The sequence below is a fragment of the Squalius cephalus genome (assembly GCF_949319135.1).
Source record: "Squalius cephalus genome assembly, chromosome: 20".
NCBI classification, from domain to species: Eukaryota; Metazoa; Chordata; class Actinopteri; order Cypriniformes; family Leuciscidae; genus Squalius; species Squalius cephalus.
This window is the reverse complement of record NC_137141.1, coordinates 23332871-23355206: the sequence shown is the minus strand read 5'-3', so window position 1 is coordinate 23355206 and position 22336 is coordinate 23332871. Positions and strand designations below refer to the sequence as shown.

General features: G+C 37.1%; 2 protein-coding genes across 2 annotated transcripts; both read left to right on the top strand.

The window, feature by feature from the left end:
• Positions 1 to 187: 187 nt before the first annotated feature.
• On the top strand, positions 188 to 18222 carry scfd1 (sec1 family domain containing 1). The gene is made up of 25 exons (XM_079852671.1): positions 188 to 285; positions 1217 to 1287; positions 1393 to 1481; positions 1562 to 1652; positions 1767 to 1889; positions 2058 to 2145; positions 2251 to 2340; positions 3918 to 3973; positions 4467 to 4552; positions 4831 to 4930; positions 6572 to 6711; positions 7507 to 7597; positions 7683 to 7756; positions 8910 to 8991; positions 9112 to 9208; positions 11180 to 11250; positions 12769 to 12848; positions 12973 to 13035; positions 13120 to 13195; positions 14549 to 14602; positions 16471 to 16523; positions 16852 to 16885; positions 17193 to 17258; positions 17343 to 17411; positions 18015 to 18222. The coding sequence occupies exons 1-25, from the start codon at positions 255 to 257 to the stop codon at positions 18036 to 18038; spliced, it is 1899 nt and encodes a 632-aa protein (XP_079708797.1). The 5' UTR covers positions 188 to 254; the 3' UTR covers positions 18039 to 18222.
• Positions 18223 to 18423: 201 nt separating this feature from the next.
• On the top strand, positions 18424 to 21653 carry opn6b (opsin 6, group member b). The gene is made up of 6 exons (XM_079852672.1): positions 18424 to 18702; positions 18828 to 19033; positions 19589 to 19688; positions 20464 to 20568; positions 20646 to 20869; positions 20970 to 21653. The coding sequence occupies exons 1-6, from the start codon at positions 18609 to 18611 to the stop codon at positions 21417 to 21419; spliced, it is 1179 nt and encodes a 392-aa protein (XP_079708798.1). The 5' UTR covers positions 18424 to 18608; the 3' UTR covers positions 21420 to 21653.
• Positions 21654 to 22336: the final 683 nt, after the last annotated feature.

Here is a 22336-nt window from a genome sequence, read left to right as displayed (position 1 = left end):
ACTTTTTACTTTTGTTACCCTCAGTGTTTCCTCCATTGTCTTTATTAAATGATTCTGGACCTTTAATTTATGGCATTTTTTTAATGAATCGTGTATTTTTTCAACCAGTCTTGAAACATTAGACTTAAAAAAAAAAAGCATTTCCCAATAACTCATGCCATTGATCATGTGTCACGGTGCGCGTTTCTGCATACGGACCGCGGTTCGCCGGTCGCCACGTCACCCTCGCAGTCGTCACTGCATAAACAGTAAAGATGGCGGCCTCCATCCGGGAAAAACAGACAGGTCTGTCCATAAGTTTGAATTTATATTGAAACACTCGGTACTGCTGATGTTGATGATTTTCAGGCGTTTTTTAAAAAAAATAGTATTTATTTCTAATACATACATTAGCACCGAATACATAACAGCTGCAATTGTACAGTCCTGTCAGTGTAGCTGTGGATGCTAACCGTGTTGTTCATCTAGCAGCTGGTTAACATCAGATGAAAGGATTTATACAGCATGAATAGTTAAATAAGCATTTGTGCTTTTATGACTACGTGCAGTCAACCAGCTCGTTTATGAAATCTACAGCTATTAATATCCCTTTTACCTCTCAGAAGGAACCCATCATTTGATTTGACAAGCTAGCTAAACTCACTCAGCGAAAACTATTAAGCTTAATATTTTGTGGTAGAGTATAATCATGGTTGAACTTAATGTTTCATGGGTACAGTTTGTATGCTGAGGTTATTATTTTTACGGTTGTCATTGTCATTTATGGATATTGACAGTCGCTGTGCAGGTGCTACTATGTAAAATGTTATTCGTCTTAATGAATATGCTGTAGATTATTTTTTTTTAATGGGCAGCGTGTGAACATTGCACAAGTGTTCGCTACAAAGATTGTATTGTGTGTCGGTAGAATTTAGATTCGTATGCATATCGAATCGTATGCATATCATAAAAAATATGATAATAGAATATGACTATGTAAAATGTTATTCGTCATAATGAATATGCAGTAGATCATTTGTTGTTTAAAATACATAGGCTAATTCTGAAAATGATGTGTTTCTGATATAATACTGCCAAAGTATGTTGGTATCAGAAATGTATCTTGTATTAAAATGATTTGTTTATGAACTGAGTCCTTTAAATCACAAACAAGTATATTTGTCTGTTCGTGATATTTTAAATAGTGATAGAAGTGATTTAAAAAATTTATTTTCAGCTGCTCTGAAGCGAATGCTTAACTTCAATGCGCCACCCCTGAAAAACACAGCAGCGGAGCCGGTATGGAAGGTAAGTCTACACAACAAACACCTTGCAGTGCTTTTTAAACATGACTCAATGATGCTTTTATAGTTATAATTTGCATGCACACTCACCCTTTGCAATTCTTGTTAGGTACTTATTTACGATCGCTTTGGCCAAGACATCATATCTCCTCTGCTGTCTGTGAAAGAGTTACGAGACATGGGCATCACTCTGCACCTGTGAGGACCCCTAAGACCTTTTCTTTTTAAATCAGTGATTTAATGAGATTGATTGTTTACATTTTGTTTGTTTCCTGTAGCTTGTTGCACTCAGATCGCGACCCCATTCCAGATGTTCCTGCCGTTTACTTTGTAATGCCCACAGAGGAGAACGTTGACAGGATATGTCAAGTAAATATGTTAACTTAACAGCTGAATTAGTGTTTTTGTCAGTCCCGTTCCAGGACAATTTGTGAAGATCACACTATTGCAAAACTAATGGTTTGGTTATTTTCACCATCACAGGACTTACGAAACCAATTATATGAGTCCTACTATTTGAACTTCATCTCCGCAATCTCCAGAAGCAAGTTGGAGGACATAGCAAGTGCTGCTCTAACAGCTAATGCTGTAAACCAGGTGACCAAAGTAAGTCAAACACATTTATTCATTGTGAATGTTAGTTGTATGTCCGATTCAGATTGCTAGAACTTTTAATTCCTGCTAGAGCTCTATAAATTCCTGAGGAAAGGCAAATAACATACTGTTCATTTTTATTATGCAGTTCAAGTATCAGACTGTTCTGTCCCTCCTCAGGTATTTGATCAATATTTGAACTTCATCACACTTGAAGATGATATGTTCATTCTCTGCAATCAAAACAAAGAACACATCTCCTATCATGGTAAGCTGCTAGACTGTTTTCAAATATTGACTTATTGACTTGTTTATTCATTTAATTTGTAATCTAAACAAAGTTATTAATAATGCTACTGTTCTGTCCCCTCAGCAATTAATAAGCCAGATATCATGGACACAGACATGGAGGGCATAATGGACACAATAGTGGATAGCCTCTTCTGCTTCTTTGTCACTCTTGGTAAATAATGACTTTTTTTTATCCTTTCATGCACATATACTGCCATGCCATGTTTGGGGTCAGTAATATGTTTTTAAATGTTTTTGAAAGAAGTCTCTTCTGCTCACAAATGCTGCATTTATTTGATCAAAATATAAAAGTTAAATCTTATTACAATTTAAAATAACTGTTTTTTATTTTAATGTATTTTAAAGTGTAACTTAATACTGTGATGACAAAGCGGATTTTTTTCAGTGTCACATGATCCTTCATAGATCATTATAATATGCTGATTTGCTGCTCTAGAAACATTTCTATTAATATCAATGTTGAAAGCAGTTATTTGATGAATAGGAAATTTAAAGAACAGCATTCATTTGAAACAGAAATCTTTTGTAACATTATAAATGTCTTAACCATCACTTTTGATCAATTTAATGCTTCTTTGCTGAATAAAAGTATTTTTTTAATTAAAAAAAATTCTTACTGACCCTAAACTTTTGAACAGTAGTGTATTGTAAATAATGACTTATGAGTTAGAAGCATTTATTTTTTTTAAAGATTTCTGTGCCACTATCAGCACCAAATGAAATAGCATAAAATAATGGTTAATGATTCCCAATCACTCCCTCTGTCTGCCATTGTTTGAACAAACATGAAATTCCCACTACTAACTCAGTGTCAGTGAGTGTTTGTTTACACTCTTGAGGTGAATCAGACAACAAATTACTTCTAGAAGTCTGCATATTAAGCTGGCCTAGGACAAAATATTTTAACATCCGAAAAAAAATAACACCCTTCACCTTTAAAGATGCTTTAGCACAGCAATGGAAAATACTCAATTTTTTCTTGCTCCCTAAATCTTATGTGCTAAGACACAATCCTTTCCTCATATGGGGATATTCGTTTCTTTATAATCCATCTGAACTCTAATAAGGCAGAGTTCTTTCGTGGTACATGAAGTATTCATGATTAAAGACCTAATATTTAATCATAATTAAAGAGCCGTTTTTATACTAATTCTCACATTACAGCCATTAGTTTAACTCTCAACTGTCATAAAGAGCCACTGGGTGGCAGAACCTTCCTAATGTTGTTCTGTATATTTCTCCAAAGACAAAAACATTTAGATACGTATTGAATATTTCATTCTCACATTACAGCCATTAGTTTAACTCTCAACTGTCTTAAAGAGCCACTGGGTGGCAGAACCTTCCTAATGTTGTTCTGTATATTTCTCCAAAGACAAAAACATTTAGATACGTATTGAATATTTCATTCTCACATTACAGCCATTAGTTTAACTCTCAACTGTCTTAAAGAGCCACTGGGTGGCAGAACCTTCCTAATGTTGTTCTGTATATTTCTCCAAAGACAAAAACATTTAGATACGTATTGAATATTTCATTTAGGTCTATTTACATACTACACGACTACTAGAAATGTATGTGGCAGAAACTTCACAATTCAAATTAAGTACATTGATCAAGCCTGTATTGTTGTTTTTGAAATGTGATTATGTGTGTCTTGGGAGCCTGTGAGCAGATATTTAATGCACCCTCCTATTGGCAGAACAGTGAGCTTTCCTGTTATCATAGGTGCTGTCCCAATAATCCGATGTCCAAGAGGGAATGCTGCCGAAATGGTAGCCGTGGTAAGAAACCCACTGCTCTGTTTTTTAATGTTCCTCAATTTCTTTTTAAACAGACCGAGACACCTTTGTTTACTCCTGCTCAGTAAAGAGGGGTTTACGAATTCAGAAATAGAGTATTATAGAATGGCTGTGGTCAAATGACCACCTCAACCCCTACATAATCTCTTTGTTGCAGTGCATTTGTACATTTTATACTCTAGTTTATGTGCACAGCGTGCAAACTGATACAGTCGCTTAATTCAGTTTCACTGATGGTACAGAATTCTTCTTTGTTCCGTATGTGGGACTCAGTCCAACCTTGGCTCGCTTTCACTAGAGTGCTGAACTTTTAGATGATTAGTTTCAGCGAAAGAATGTCGCACTGTAATATGAGACAAAATTAACACCTGTCGCTCAGGTTATTGGATTAATTTATTTTATACATATTGTACAACTCGTTTCTACTGGAAATATTAGTCATGTTGATTTAACACTTTTTTTTTTTTTATCACAGAAACTTGACAAGAAACTGAGAGAAAATCTGCGAGATGCTCGTAACAGCCTGTTCACCGGAGACACCATGGGCACTGGCCAGTTCAGGTGGAGCAAAAACACACTCGCAAACCCCCATGCAACTGATATGAACAGAATATGTATATTAGTTTTAGCCATAAATCTCTGTAAAGTATTTAGTCTATTTATTATTGTTATAAAAGCATAATCCAAGACACAAATCTTGATGGATGGATGGATGGATGGATGGACAGACAGATGGATAAATAGACTAACAGACTCTACTATACTAGGACATCTTAAGAAAGATGTAGAAGTTTTGGGCCATAAAAAATCTCCCATCTTTCCCTCCACCTCTCCCACAGCTTCCAGAGGCCGCTGTTTGTTCTTGCAGATCGTAACTTGGATCTAGCAACACCTCTCCACCACACATGGACGTATCAGGCTCTCATTCATGATGTGCTGGTGAGCAGAACCTAAAATATCCTTACACGACCCACAATTAATACTCCTTTTTTTTCTACTAGTGTTAATGTATTTTTTTTTCCCTAAATGGAAACTTCAGATAGTTTCAAGTTGTGGCATATGGAAAAATGAAGTTATTGCAGTTATCATATGTATGATAAAAGGGTTTCATGAAATGTGGAATGTACGTGCTGGGTTGCTTTTTGTGCCAGTGATCATTAATCAAGTTGGTATTTTGTTCCACCATCTCAAAAATGCTTTTCTCAACTCCCTGTATGGCAGCAGTGCTCTGCCATGCTAAAGGGAATTTTATTCTATGTACAGTGCTGCTCAAAAGTTTACACACCCCTTGCAGAATCTAAATAAGTTTAACAAAATAAGAGGGATCATACAAAATGCATGTTATTTTTACTGTCCTGAATATGATATTTTACATAATAGATGTTTACATATAGTCTACAACTACAAGACAGAAAAATAGCTGAATTATAAAAATGACCCGGTCAAAAGTTTTTTTTTTTTGTTTTTTTTTTTTTTTTTACAAATTTACAAAAGTTTACCATATTACTTGATTCTTAATATGGTGTGTCGTTACCGGGATGATCCATGACTGTTTTTTTTTTTGTGATGGTTGTTCATGAGTCCCTTGTTTGTCCTGAGCAGTTAAACTGCCAAATGTTCTTCAGAAAAATCATCCAGGTCCTAAAAACAGTTTTCCAGCATCTTTTGTATATTTAAACCCTTTCCAGCAATGGCTGTATGATTTTGAGATCCATTTTTTCACACTGATGACAGTTGAGGGACTCTCAAACACAACTATTAAAAAGGGTTCAATCATTCACTGATGTTCCAGAAGGAAACACAATGCATTAATAGCCGAGGGGTTAGAACTTTTGAACAGGTTGAAGATGTCCAATTCCTTTTCATTTAGTACTGCACTTTGGAAGCAACAGAAAATACTTGCATGTTTCCCGGAAGACAAAATAAGTACAATTTACCTTGATCTTCAAATTCAAAAAGTTTTCACCCCCTGGCTCTTAATGCAACGTGCTTCCTCCTGGAACATCAGTGAATGTTTGAATCTTTTTTAATAGTTGTCCCTCAATTGACCTCAGTGTGAAAAGATGGATCTCAAAATCATACAGTCCCCACTAGAAAGGGTTCAAATATGCTGGAAAACTGAAGAATTTTTCTGAAGAACATCAGGCAGTTAAATTGCTCAGGACAAACAAGGGACTCATGAACAACTAACACAAAACAAAAAAAACAGTCATGGATCATCCATAATGACACACAGTAATAAGAATCAAGGGTACGTAAACTTTTGAACAGGGTCATTTTTATAAATTCAGCCATTTATTTTTGGTCTTGTGGACTATATGTAAACATCTTTCATGTAAAATATTTTATTCAGGACAGTACTTAATAAAAAATAACATACATTTTGTATGATCCCTCTTATTTTGTTAAAATTATCCACATTTTCACAGATTCTGCAAGGGGTGTGTAAACTTTTGAGCAGCACTGTATATTTTTTATTCAGAGTAAAATGTTATTGGCGTGTATTGTGTTTTATGTCCTGTATTGTGTTTTTGATTCAGTTCTGTTGCCTTGCTTAACCAACATTATGCCCTATATCAGGACTTCCACCTGAACCGGGTCAGTGTGGAGGAGTCTCAAGGGTCAGAGGCCAGCCCAGCAGGAGCTCGACCCAAAAAGAAAAACAAGAAGAGCTATGATCTCACTGCTGCTGACAGATTTTGGCAAAAACACAAAGGAAGGTAAATATCTACTGCTGATAAAAAACATGTATCCAAATTAAGGTAATTATTGTTCATTTAATAAATGTTTTAATTGTTTTTTTTTAGTTTCATTTAGTATCTATTATAAATATAATTCATTCTGATTTGAAATCTATTAAACTGATGACTGTGTAAGAATGTGTCTGATGGAAGTGCGTTTGACTGTTACTTCTCTACATTTTGCTAATAAGTTTCCAGAGATCTTATTCTGTCCTAGTTTTTAAATAAGTGATAGTTCACCCAAAAAGGAAATTTGTCATAATTTACTCACCCTCATGTCATTCCAAACTTGTATTCTTTTTTCTTTTTTTTTGTCCATACAATGGAAGTCAGTTGGCAACAAAACAGTTTGCTTACCAACATTTTTCAAAATATCTTTTTTTTGTGTGTGTTTAACAGAGAAAGAAAGTCATACAGGTTTGTAATGACATGACAGAATTTTCTTGGGTGAACTATCCCTTTAAGGACATTTAATAAACCAACTGAACTGCAAACACGTAAATGCTTGATAGGAAAGCATTCCTAGTTGTCTTAATTCACTCATCTGGTTTGTCAGATGTCACAGTGTTCATTAATATTTAAGAATGTTTGCTAATGTTTAAAATTTTTGCAAAATTGCATCAGTTCGGTGTTTTGGAAACTGTTTTAGTGTCATTCCTGTTTTCAGGACTCTATCCAGCAGATTATACAGATTTATTTACAACAGCTTAATGACACTTATTTTTAGCCTCCTCTGCAGAAAAGCATTTAATTGATTTCTGTGCACCATTTCAGTCCGTTCCCTGAGGTTGCAGAAGCCGTGCAGGAGGAACTGGATACATATCGAGCCCAAGAGGATGAGGTTAAACGCCTCAAGAGCATCATGGTAGGTTGATAAGGCTGATGCTAAATTATATATGAAGGAATTGTTGCATGCTGGTTAACACGGATAAATGTGGTTTTCTTCAAAGGGCTTAGAAGGGGAGGATGATGGAGCCATTAGTATGTTGTCAGATAACACTGCCAAACTTACCTCAGCCGTCAGGTAAGTTCCTTGTACTATGAAGTAATCGTGTATTTTTGCGTAAAGTACCAATGATGTATTGAACGTTAATTATTAACATGTGCATATTAATTTGGATGGATTTTTTAAATGCCGGAAATATAATTGAAAATATTTATATAAATAATATTAATATAAATGTAAATTACAAGCATACTATTCAAATAATATTTATATAAATTATAATATATTTTGCTTATGATTTAAAATCTTTTAAGGGGTCATTAAATTTAACAAATCATGTAAAATTAAGCAACATTTTATTAAACTTTTATAATTACCTGAATCTTTTAAATAACTGAAGAGATAGTGGTCAAACTACATTTAATAAAAAATCACCTGTCAAGTTTATAATATATATTACACAGCATTTGAGGGTCAAAATGGATGTCTATAGGGACTCATCTCAAGATTGCTTATTTAAAGTTCATCTATTGCCAAAATAAGGGGAAATAAATTCAGTCACAAATAGAAAATTATTGAAAATATTAAAATCAGGAATGTCAGAATGAAAATCAGAATGCATAGTTCGTGGATAAAAAAATGTCTGTCAAATCCAACGCACTGAACAATGTCAAGTTTTTCACTCAGTTCCCTGATCATTCTGATTAAATTTTAACAAGTGATGAATACATTTATACTCATGTGCTTTATGTATTATGCACGTTATCGTCTCTAACAGACAGCATGTTGAAGCGTGTTCTCCCTCTTCTCGGAAAGCAATGATGCATTCAATTCTTCTGGTAGTGTGAGTTTTCCAAGAAACGCGTGTACTCGCTGGACCTTTGCTTCTCATAAATAATACTGTGTATTGTGCATGTTATTTTATGACATACATCGATGTCGTGATATTCAAATGATGTGGGTTTGAAAACAGATGAATAACATTTTAACATTTTAGTTTTTTTGAGTTTTGAGTTTTTTTGAGTTTTAAATTGAACATATTTTTATTCAATTATGCAAATGAAATATATCATTATATAATCTAATTACATCCCGTACTTGTCTCATATTGCATGAGAGATATTATACATATGTATTAGTCATTGCACTCACAAAGGGCCTACCGTTGAACCCCTGCCTGACCCTACGCGTATAGAGTAGGATAACAGCGTGCTCTTCTCTCTCTAAACAGTTCTCTTCCTGAGCTCCTGGAAAAGAAGAGACTGATTGACCTCCACACCAATGTTGCCACAGCAGTTTTGGACCACATCAAGGTCAGTGCTCAATGAGAAAAATGTTTTTCATCTCTTAGGTTACATTTTCTCAGCACATTATATTATTTCTGCGAGGTAGAGTTGCATATTTTTCTTCTAAATTTGCCTGTCTGTCTTTAGAGCCGTAAGCTTGATGTGTACTTCGAGTACGAAGAGAAGCTTATGAGCAAATCCACGCTTGATAAATCCCTGCTGGACATTATCAGTGATCCTGATGGTGAGTCTTCCTTGTGTTAAACATTCAAGGCTAATAGTCTCATCAGTTCCATCTCAGATCTGTGATAATGAACCTTAAGCCCTATTTGGACAGGATTAGTTTCATACAGGGAGGTGGGGTGATGAAAGATTTACTAAAGCTTGTCTGTGATTTTAATCTTGTCCGAATTGTCCATTTCAGTAATATTTCAGACCTTTTCTGCTCTGTGTATTCTCATGCTAGTAAAGATTACATTAGGGCTGCACAATTAAACAAAATAAAAACTGAAATAGCAATATGACTTATCCAATCGCAAAGGCTGTGATGTATTTATGAATATTTGAATAAATATATGCGTTGGGTGTTTCAGAGTGAAGTGCAGCACTGTGCTCCTTCACAATTGAGCAGCTCATGATCTTGTGTTTTTAGTTTCTCAGAGCGACTTGGTTGGCAGTAAATGCTGCTCCACATGAACTTCTCTCTGAGTTTGGGTCACTTATTAACATGCATTTGGGAAGGCAACATGCATCTTCCCAAACTTGTAAGTAGCGGTTCTTAAGCCGCTGTTGTCAACAAGAGAAGCTTTAAAGGTTCCCATCTTAAATATAATATTATTATTATTGTAATTTTTTGTTGATAATAGTCATTTTGGTCCCACTTTATATTAGGCGGTGTAGTAACATTTAAATTAATAATTTGTTACAATACACTTATTGTGTACATGCATGTTTTTACATTGTATTTGTTTAAAAATCCCTGCATATAATTACGTCCGAAATTAATTTCTGTAATGATATCTATAATTACACTGTTGACTCTTACCCTTACCCTTAAACCTACCCATACCACCAAACCTGTCCCATTTTACCCGTATCCCACCTCAATAGGAGCACAAGTGTTTTGCAAAACAACATGGACACAATAAGTACATTGTACTTATGTTTTTTATAATATAAGTAAATTGTAGTTAAAGACATTTAATATAAAGTGTGGCCATCATTTTTATCAGATTTTTTCCCCATATCATGCAGTCCTACATTAAAGTGTCTTTTAGTTATATACAATTCCCCGTAGAAATGCCCACAGGTAAAAACAATCCCATGTGAACTGTCACTCAAATAAATAACCTGACAGTACTCTAATATCTGATTGGAAGAGCCCTGCCCAAAGCCATTGTAAAATATGCGTATCGGTGACTGCACATTAATTGAATTGTATGCTACCAGCACAAGTTGCTACAAACCAATAATAATACTGCTAGGTAATAGTAATAATATTGATGATGACAATAATAAGATCTTTGATTAATATGTGGCTTGGCAACCATGGCAAACTACACATTCTGCCTGACTAAACCCCATAATTGTGGTAAAATCTCTGTAACGCTTGGCCTCAAGTGGCTTATTGCTTTAATAAGCCTTGATTTGTCAGATGCTCTTTGAGCTTGACCGTAATCCAAACACCACTATATCCCTCAAAGCATGGCATACTGCCTTACTGTCATAAAATTTTGTTTTACCAAGAGCAGCCCCATCCTGAGAGATCAAACAAAACTAATTGAATGAGTAACTCATACCCCCTTCCCCTAATGAGAGCCTATCCCACCCCCTCATCCTTATCCAGTCATTTTTCCAGCTTAGCGGACTGAAATGCATCACATCCCTAGGGGGATGCGGCCCACTTTAAAGGCTCTCTGTGATGCTACCACAGGACGGGATTTGTTTTCTCTCCTGCCAGCATTGTGAGGTTTCAAGAGGACACTGTTTCTTAATCTCCACAGGGTCCTCTGTTGGTTCATGGGTTTTCTTATGAGTACACAGGAATGGCCATCTACTATAATGATAGTGATCAGTTGTTTTTTTCAAGTGATACACAATGCTTTATTGTTCCGATGAGCGCAATGATTGTTTCAACAAACTCTACTAGTTCTTGAATTTAAAGTAACTGTATGCATTTGCATGATGACTGTATAAATGTTGTTCTTATTGGTAGCTGGAACAGCAGAGGATAAGATGAGGCTGTTTCTGATCTACTACATCACTTCCCAGCAGCCCCCATCTGAGGTAAGGCCCCACACCACCACGGTCATGATCAAGTAGTTATCATAATAAACTATATCCCATAAGAAACATCACAGATCATAGCAACCTTAAAGGAATAATCTGGGTTCAGTACAAGTTAAGTTTATTGACAGCATTTCCAGCATAATATTGATTACCACTCAACAAAAGCGAATTGTGTGGCTTACTTTTTTATGGAAGCACTGACATAACATTTTCTGTTAAAAATTGTGTATTAATTAAGCAGTGAAGTTGTCTTTGTCATTTTATGCGTAATGTTGTCATGACAACAAAAGTGTAAAATTGGATATAACGTTAAGCAATTTGTTCACAATAAAATCATGTATGCATATTGTTTACATCTTGTGGCTGTGCTATTGAAACAATAGGTATTTTAATATTTATGGGTTGGCACCTTTCATTTCCTTTGAGCATCACTGTTACCCAGATTTTTGCTTCTTTCTGTCCCCTTTTTTTTGCTTCTTTTTTTTTTAAGAAAATGCAGGACAAGTGGAAATAATTTTTTGTTATAATCAACATTATGCTACAAACGATGTTGAAAGAGCTTAACTTGTACTGAACCCAGGATACTCCTTTAAGAGTACTAGATAAATAATCCTAAAACGTAGGTTCAAGGATGACTGTGGTGGGCTACCCTGATGTGCACTTTCGGTAACACTACAGTTTATTATAATCAGTGGCAAATGCATGGATTTCATTGTTTGGGGACACATGGAGCCAAAAACATTCTGTCCATTTCCTATGAAGCTCAGCCCAGGTTCTTAAACTGTACTTTCAGAGTCTGTCTTCAAAAGCCTTGTTGTTCTTTGGGACACATGCAGCGCAGATTTGAGGAACACTGACACCCTTTGATGCCACAGCCAAGTGTTATTACTCTTGTACCTTGATAAAGCAGGATTGTTTAGCTAATGGCAAGATCTCTTCTGTGGGATGTTTCTTAAACGGCCATACAAATGAAAGTTTTGAGTTCTTGTGTACACTTCCGACGCGAGAGGACGGAACCGTGGGACCAAGCTGGGATGGACGATGTCCAAGTGGCCACATTTCAACCCTGGAGAAAGCACACTGACCTGTGCTGACTGTCACTCTCTATTATGTTTATCAATGCAGGCTGTAAAAGCTTTGACTTTCCAAAAACAGAATGGTGTGCTTAGAGTTTGAACTATTTTTCCATGTCTTTTGGTATCATTTCTTTCATCTGTGTCCTTGTGAACCAGCGTGGGTTATTGTTGGCTGAGTATTTGCTTAAACTTCAAAAACAGCCAATTTGGTGTTTGTTTTCTGAGGCTGTAATTAGGTTGTCTGACAAGAAAATGGCCCTATCACTCATGTGGTATGTCTCTAACAGGAATGAGATTTTCTCCTCACCCTGATGGATGCTTATGGCTTTTGAGCTATATGTCATCCTTCATTCTATAAAAACAGCTCCTCTTGAATGGTGGATTTTTGTTTTCATCTTTGAGAGTTGAGTGTTGAATAAAGACATTTGGTTCTTTTTAGGCTGATCTAGAACAGTACAAGAAAGCCATGGTTGATGCAAGCTGCGACCTATCCTCACTTAACTACATAAAGCAGTGGAAGTAAGTTCTGGCCATTGTCAACAAACACACCATAACACGCTGTCACATTTGCCTAGTTACTACATTAAATTCAGCAGAAAGATGAGAACAGTGGTGTTGCAAACTAATATGACCTATTTTCCAGAGCTTTCACCAAGATGGCTGCAACGCCAGCCAATTATGGGAGCACTGGAGTGAAACCAATGGGGTATGAGGCTACACCAAATTTAATTCTCAAAATGTGAATCCTTTTGTTGATGTGTTTTTAATGGAGTGGCGTGTCTTTTTTCAGACTGTTCTCAAGGGTGATGAACACTGGCTCCCAATTTGTGATGGAGGGGGTGAAAAATCTGGTCCTGAAACAACATGTGAGTATTATTACCACTTACACTTAAGGAAAAAAAGAATTAACAAGCCATCCATTTCTGCATTGACTACCATGAGCTAAATTTAACGATTTACACCTCAAATTGTGCCTCTTATTGAGGATGTGTGTGTTATTACCAGGGTAGAGAGTTCCTCAGAGACAGGGTCTCAAATGTAAAAAAGGGGCATCTCCTAGAAAGGCATCTCCATCTTTCACTATAAATCTTATATGATCATCTCATAAATACAGGCCATGTCACGTCACAATTTTGCACGTTTTAATAGCCTAACAGCCTACGTTTCACATAATAGGGCTGTAGGGCACTTGGACTTAATTTAACCAACTATGATAGTTTCATCAAATGGTAAATCAATATGCAGTACATAAATAAGAGTAAATTAAACTACTTACCATTAATGCAACTTCTGGTGCTGCATAGTTTTCAGAGTACTTTGGAGTCAATTCACATCTGATTTTTAAGTGACTGATTCAATTGTAAAATGAGACAACCCTCAGATCCAAATCGCTCCACAAATGCACATTCTTCTGTCCATTAGGACTATTTTAACCACTGTCTGGTTTCAGTTTTTAACGAAGGTGAATGGAAAAGAATACAGCTTTTAACCAATTTATGATGAATAAGACTGGGAAATTGCCACTCCACTTCAAATTGTCTAATGAAATTTTAGCTTGTGCCACATCATATTTGGTTGGGGTATTATACATGACACACTGGCATCGATAAATTATGTAATATTTTTAAATATTTAATTTAGTTTAATTGAATCAACTCCCTGAGAGAGACATATATGGTCGCTTTTGTAATTAGACTGTCTAGTCACAGTAATGAATGTGCTACTACTACTACTAACATATACACCTTGTATTTTATTTTTTACTGTGAGCAGAATAATTACAACAAATAGAAATTTGAATGAGTAGTTTATAGAATGAATGAAATGAATAGTGGTTAGCCAGCAAGTGGTGTCAGAATGCTACTTTGTCTGTCAAGTCTGAAGCAAGACGCAAACCCATAGCGACACATTATAGCAACGACATCTCGGACCTTCTGACAGCTGAGACGTAAAAATAAACAGGAATTTTCCGACTTTTGACAGATTTGTAACTGTTTTGTACACGTTGCCATATTGATTATATTTCAAGTGCATTTTGATTTATTGACCTCAATATTTTTGTTGATAATGATTGTTGAGAGAGGCACTTTTCCTTCAGAACTACTGATTTTGTGGTATTTGTGGCTCTTGTATGATAAATTGCTAAGCAAACATGGCTTGTTTTTTGGGGGGGGGGTATTTTGATTGTTTGATTTATTTATTTTTTTCCTCTCATATAGAACTTGCCAGTTACTCGCATCTTGGACAATTTGATGGAAATGAAGTCAAACCCGGTGAGCGCTCTTGTCTATTTCTCCCTTTCCCTACATTGTTTTAACTTTTCGTTTAACTTTAACATCGTTTAGCACAAATATTTAACATGTTTTGCTGCTATATTAGTATGAAATCTTGTAGTAATTAATATCTTCCCGATTGTTAACTAAAAGTCTAAATCCAAAAATCTTTAAAGACCATTGTGTCCAGTGTACACTTGTTATTGTGCATCACCAAGGCTGACTGCTTTACCTCCTACTGTGATTGAATGCATATTACACTGCAGCGCTATGGGACACTGAATTTGTTCTGAACGGGGCACTGAAGAGGCTCATTGAGTGTGCCGAGACTTCAATCCAGGCAATCTGAGCTGCACGGTTAATGCGAATGTCTCAGCCAGGGGAACACCTGCGGAGAGAGGGAGAGGGTTTCTAGTGAGCAAACCCGAAGCATGATATATTACGTTTCTAGGGCTAAGGGATTTGGAAGCAGTCCATTTGGGCTTTTCACCTCTGTGAGGCGAAACAGAGGTGCAAACCCCTCAGGTGCGCAGCACTAGGGGGCGTCTGTACAGAAGCCGAAGCTATTTCAGCAATAATTGGATTGTGTTCTGCTAAGGTTTAAGGATCTCATTGTCTGCATATAAAGCATCAGTTATTTGAACACACTGGTGGTTTTCAAGTTATTGTTGGATCACCTTAAAGGAAAAATCTGCTTTGAAAATTTCTCCTGATGCTTTGAAATCAACTAGCTGCCGGCACAGTGTGGGGGGAATGATTAATGCTGAATTTTTTGTATTATTTTTTTTATAAATGTGGAATTACCACAAAGGATATGATGTGGCAAATCTTTGACAGCACCCTCATAATAGGACTCTTCTCTATTTAGACATCTTGAATTCTCCCTAAGCACACTTCCAAGAACTATCCCGATGTGTTTTAAATATAAAACGCTGTAATTGAGACAGCTAGCTAACATATAAGCTCTTGCAATCATTCACTTGTGTAACAGTGGCCTTTTAGATTCCCTTTCTCGTACCTTGACATAAAGACCTTTTTTCCGTCTGAAACACCCTCAGGGTCCCTCTGATCTTCTCGGTCTTAAAAGCTGGGGTGGACAGATTGCCGTATCCCGTTACCGACTGGAAATGCTTCCCCTTCACTGCCCATAAACCTGAATTGAACATAACCGTATTATCATTTTCTCAGCTACTGGAATTTCAGTGCTCTGCACAATACGGCTGTTGTTGGGGACACTGGGCAGCTGAGTGCTTCAGAATCTCCTGCCTCCTCCACTCGTCAGATAGTCCTTGCAGATGGGCCTGTGCGACCAGGTTGCAATAGTGTGTTCGGCTCTCACTATTAATACTGAGCTTTGCTACCCAGTGAGGGTAAACCGATAGCAGAAAAATCTAGAGCATTTTAGCATTTGGATGTGGAGTGGGTCTCTTCTTTCAGTGAGTTGACGGCAAAGCATTTCTTCCCAGAATTAAGTATGCACCAGAGCGCCAGGCCTGCCAGGCCGGGCTGACTGAGGTCCCGTGGGGGAAGAGACAGGCTTGGCCCATCCGATACAGAGGATGAGGAAGTAGGAGGCCATTGGCCCCTGCCTCAGAGACAGTTCTCCTCAATTTGTGTCAGGACTCTTCAAAGCAGAGCGATGATAATCTTGCTTTTTAAATCAAACTGGAGGACATTTTACTGTTTGATGCTTCTGGTTCTCAGACGAATGGTTGCTGGGAAGCATTAGATCTTGATAAGCATTTAATATAGATAGATGAGGTGGTTTTTAGGGTGGTGATGTGGGGAGGGTGCGCTGAGTGTTATTTCATCCTTAATTTGCTTACGCGCTCTGTAATCCCTAATGTTATGTGTTGTGATTTTTGTAGGAGACGGATGACTACAGATACTTTGATCCCAAGATGCTTCGCGGAAGCGAGAGGTAGGACACTGAAGACGAAGACTAGGCTCCTTATATTTTCAAATGATACATCCCTGTGTTTAACTTGGTCCCACTGTATTTAAATATTATGTTAAAGGCATTTGATCCATGGAGGAATTCTAAATCGCTTGTGTCTTTATTGCATATACATAAGGCAGTATTGAAGTTAGGTAAATAACGGATCTGCACATCCTTGCCAGAGCTGGAACTTTCCACTGAAAATATTTAGAATATAAGAAGATCTGTAGTTTTTTTCCCCCACAACGATCAGCTATTTTCACTCTCTGCCTGTGATGATGAATTAATCCTAACTGTTTAACTCCCTCAGCTCCATTCCAAGGAACAAGAACCCTTTTCAAGAGGTGAGTATAAAAGGCAAAAGCATTTTGCACCATGAGGATGTTGATACGGTATCTTCACAGTTTGGCGCCCATGTGCTGTAACCTGGCTGGGTTAATGTTAGTCACAGATAGCCTTCTGTTCCTAGTGGAGATTAGGCCCTGCTGATGACAAAGTGAGTTGGAAGCCCAGAGTGTCTGAGCTCACGTCTGTAGGAGGGCCAATTGAAATATTACAGGGTTTTATTTAATACAAAGCGTTTGTACAGTTTGCGTTGAAATTCACACATGATTAAACTTGAACAACTGATGACAGATTTTCATTTCACAGGCCATCGTCTTTGTCGTTGGTGGAGGCAATTACATAGAGTATCAGAATCTTGTTGACTACACAAAGGTATGACTGTGCCCATTTTCAAATGTAAAATGTGCTACGAGAACTTGCTTATGAAGACGAGTGTAATGATTTTCTTCTCTTCAGGCCAAGCAAGGGAAGCGGGTTCTTTATGGCTGTAGTGAGCTTTTCAATGCTGCCCAGTTCATTAAACAGGTATGATCACTTCCTCTACACAGCATAAACTGATAGGAAATGCATGTTATAAAAACAGAACATTTACATGCAACATTCAAGATGTGTCACCCGATTTGCGTCACACTTCAGTTGAAAGTACAAATTCATCAAAATACGTTTTCACGTACAAGGACAGAATTGCGTGAAAAATCAACTGCTCCGCGATCCATTGCTCTAAAATCCAACCGATTATCCCAGAGTTGGAGAGAACAACACTGCTTTGAGTGTCTTGGAATGCTTTTTGCTGCTTGAAGCAAATCTACGTTGTACTTTGTCTTAACAAAGTTGACACCAAGTCATAACGTGCCTTTCCCTCTGTAAATATTTTTTAAACATTTTGCCCAGTTTTTTTTCCACATCAATTTCTTGTTAATATACTTTTACCGCTTTGCTCTGAGTGAAAATAAGGGGAGGGTTTCGCTTTTTCCCAATTCTTCCTGTAGTCGTGAACTTATATGACACTGACTGTATGCTGAAAAATGATTCAGTAGTTTTCATTATTCAGTCCTAGTTTTGTTTAAGTGTTAATGTGATTTTGTGGTATCAGAGCTTTTAAGACTAAACCCATTCATTTCTCCACAGCTCTCCCAGCTTGGTCAGAAATAGGAGGAGCGTAGAAGTCTAGTTATCCACCCTTCTAGAAACAAGTCAAGATCTCTTCAGTTGTACTTCATTAAAACCTCTCTAACTTCAGAATCACTCATATTCCATGTACTTTATACTGTTTTCCTATACTATTTAATTCAATACTAAAGGTAACCAACAATAAAATTTAACCATCTCATGCACCAATTGCGCTTTGTTTTCTTTGTTTGAATCCACTTTGGGTCATCAAAAGGAGACGTAGATATCTTCATTACGGGCTTATTGACATCGGGTGAGTTCAAGAGCTGAGGCAAATGCCTTAAGTGGTCTGGTGACTGACAAGAACTGTCCCAAAAACCTCAGTCTCTAAAGTCTTTAACAAGATTACACCCAGGAGATTACACCTAGTCTTGATCAACATAGGTCCTCTGTTACAGTTCAAATGTGTGCTCAAGTGTAGATCCAGGGCATTTGGTCTAGTCCGGGTGGCCTGTGTGTGTCTGCTGAATTTCCACCAATGAAGAGAGAAATACCGTGAACCATAGCAAACGTCACCCTGAGATGAGTCCAACCTAATGGTTTTCATGGAAGATGGACATCCACAATGTTCTTCCCTCAAATGTCACAGTCTACAGAGTGTCGAATGGAGGAGAAACCGCTATTGGTGTCTATTTGGTAATACTAGGTAATTGTCTAATTGTTTTATATTCTCTATACCTGAATATGGTTTGTTTCTTCTTGAGCTTCACTACATTTAAATGTCTTGTGAGAATAAACAATAGGTGATTTTTATATTTTTTTCTTTGATAGGATGGCTCTCTTGGATTGGAAATGGGGTTGTAATATTACTTTTAACTAAGCAAAGAAAGTCTCTCAAACCACAGGATATCTTAACTCTAAACCTTGCCATTTCTGACGCCAGCATTGCTATTTTTGGATATTCTCGAGGAATCCTTGAAGTTTTTGATGTGTTCAGAGATGAAGGCTATCTTATAAAGACATTTTGGACTTGCAAGGTAAGGGGTTGATTCTCACCCTCATGCCACTTAAAACTTGTATGACTTTCTTTATTCAGTAGAACATATTTTGAAAAAAGCCCGTGAAAGTTAAAGGGGTCCACTGTTGTTTTGAACCACACTGGCTATCATCGTATGGACAAAAACATTCTTCAAAATATCTTATGTTCTACAGAGAAAAGAAAGTCATAAATGTTTGGAACGACATAAGGGTGAGTAAATGATTTTATTTGAGATTCAGGTACAAAGTTCAAATGATCAAGTGCCTTTCAGCATGATTCCCTTCAGTTCACGTCACTGAATGCTCTTAGAGGACATCACACGATATCTGGTGTGAGAGCTGCAGTCTGGCAGGTGGTGTTATGAGGCAGGAGGGGCTGAAGAGAGGAATCATTTGTAGTTGTTCCAAGTACACAGGCATGTGTCCCTTTATCCCCTAATCTAGCTGGCTTGTTCCCCAGGGCCTGGTTAGTGGGTGATGAGACAAGTAAGAGCGATTACTGCCTCAGAATGCCAGACCTGCTTGCAATGTATAAGATATTGTGTCTTGGCCAGGTGGATGGATTCCTAATCCTGCTCTTCGGACTCATCAGCATCAACACACTGACAGCCATCAGTGTCATCCGCTACATCAAAGGTTGCCACCCTCAGCATGGTATGCTCTATCTTGGCCAAACCTACTGGGTTATTATACCTTTGTATGGCTGCTATCCAGTATTTAGTCCAGGTGCTCATGCAATTACGTTACAAAATCTGTGCTAAATCGATTTGCCGAATCGGTTATTTCACATTCTCATAGTATTATTGACTATTAGGCTACAAATAGCTGCATACATTACTCTTAGAGAGGTTAGGAAAGGAAGTGGTCTCGCATAAGTAAAAATTCTAGTTTTTAAACTGATGTTCAGGAGTTGCAAGTGGGTGCTAGGGGGTATGTGAAGAAATAAATTAGGGGGGAAATGTAGTTTTCTAATATATAAATTAAAAACATTAACCCAAATTTTAAAATGCCATTTATATTCAAGACATTTATAAATAATAATGTTTAGCAAATTTGAGGGTATTAGTTTAATTCTGCTTTCTAAAGACCATTTTAATAAATTATTATAATAATAATAAACATCAATCAAATAAAAATTTAACTTTTATTATAAATTATCAGAATAAATTGTATTATTTTTACAAGGGAATCATCCTGTTTGGGAGACAAAATGATCTACAGTAGGACACATTGAATACCAGCAAGTCCTGTTTGTTTCGTCTTTTATTAAACAATAAGTGGTTGAACCTAAAAACTTCTGAACTTGAATCTTTGATAAATCTAGGACTGTTATTTTTCCATTTGTAGAAGCGATTTATCCTTGGCTGCACAAATGCTAGATAAATCAGCACGATTACGCTGAGGGCTGTGCTGATCTGATGTTCTTCAGCTCATCAGGTCAACAAGTGTAATATCTGCTTGGTCATAACTGCGGTCTGGCTGTTCTCTCTGTTCTGGGCTGGAGCTCCGCTTCTGGGCTGGGGCAGTTACAGAGGTAGGACTGTAACAAGGATGTTTACCATCTTAAAAAATTTGAAATTGAGATTTCTTTGAATTTCATTTCTTCTGCAGCTCGCAGGTATGGGACGTGTGAAATCGACTGGACACGAGCGTTGTACTCCGTTCCGTTCAAGCTCTACGTCATCAGCATTTTCTTCTTCAACTTCTTCGTGCCGCTGTTCATTATAGTTTTCACGTATGTGTCCATCATCCGCACGGTCAACTCCAGCCACAAGTTCAGTAGGGGAGGAGATGTTAGCGAGAGGCAGAAAAAGATTGAACGCAGCATCACACGGGTAAAACAATTGGCCCATAAATTTCACTTATCATCTAACAAATAACTATTGCCCTCAGCTTCATACTCACGCATGTGTCGTACTGTGTTTCTCGCTCCAGGTTTCCCTCATTGTGTGTGCGGCCTTCCTGTTGGCCTGGTCCCCGTACGCAGTCATTTCCATGTGGTCTGCCTGGGGTTACCAAGTACCCCCACTCAACGGCATCCTGGCAAGCCTCTTCGCCAAGTCAGCAAGTTTCTACAATCCGTTTATCTACATTGGCATGAGCTCTAAGTTCCGGAAGGACTTGCAGGCTCTGTTTTACTGTCTCAGACCCACATCAGCGCACAGGCACACCCCTCCTGTGCCATTGGCCCGGCCTGGTGATGTGCAGCTCGATGTGGACTGCTTTGGGGAGGATGAGCCTGTAGAGATGGACCATAAGGCAAGTGAAAGCAGCCCAGAGAGCCCTCCTGAATCAGAACGCCAGCGTAGCCCTTTAACAGAGTCACATAGGAGTATCAGTCCTTATAGATTAATGAGGAAACCCAGCGACTCTGGAAGACTTTAGCTGTCTTTCTTATGTTAGTTTATGTGCTCTGAATGTTTATATAAGATGATGATGATAATAATATTATGATGATAAAGTACATTCACTTTATGTATTATCTTAATTTCACAACAAATACAAACAGATTAGGACACTCCAGGCTACTAGTGAGTCATTTGTACAGATGCTTCATGTTGAACGTGAGGTTATTGTGTGAATCCAATAAAATTGAGGTTAATGGGCCTATTTCGCTTCATCTCTGTCTCTGTGGTTTGTGAAGTGTTGACACACATTTAATGGTAAGTCTGTATTACATCCTCCCCAGTTTAGGGTTAGGGAGGAGTGAGAAATAGGTTGCTGGAGATCCCTTCTCTCGCCCAAGCACATCAAACACACACATATTAGGTAAGGAATAAAGTAAAAATATTAGGTAAGGTATAAAATATGTCTGGAAGAGGAAAGGCCAAAATAATAAAGAGGGAAAAGAATCAATTTTGATGAATAAGGAAATATCTCTCTCGCTAACCAAAAACAGGATAGGATAAAATAAAATAAAGACAATATGCAAATGCAAATAAAATGGCTCCAACCACCCTACAGCTTTCCTAATTTTAAATTCAGAATTATATAGCATATATATAATTATTTAAGTAATATTAAATTAATAATATTACATACATGAAAAATATATATATTTCACAAGCTAATCAAAGTTTGAAATTTTGGTTAATGGCACTGAAAGCCCATTAAAGATGAGCAACAAATCATGAATGTCTCATTGAGATGCTATTATAGCTAGGTTTTATTAACATATACTTTGTTAAAAATTTTAGTAAGTGATTTTGTCATTTTTGTTAGTTTTATAGTATATAGTTTTATTAATTTTATTTCAGTTTTAGTTTCAGATATGGTAGTACACAAAACTAAATGAAATCATG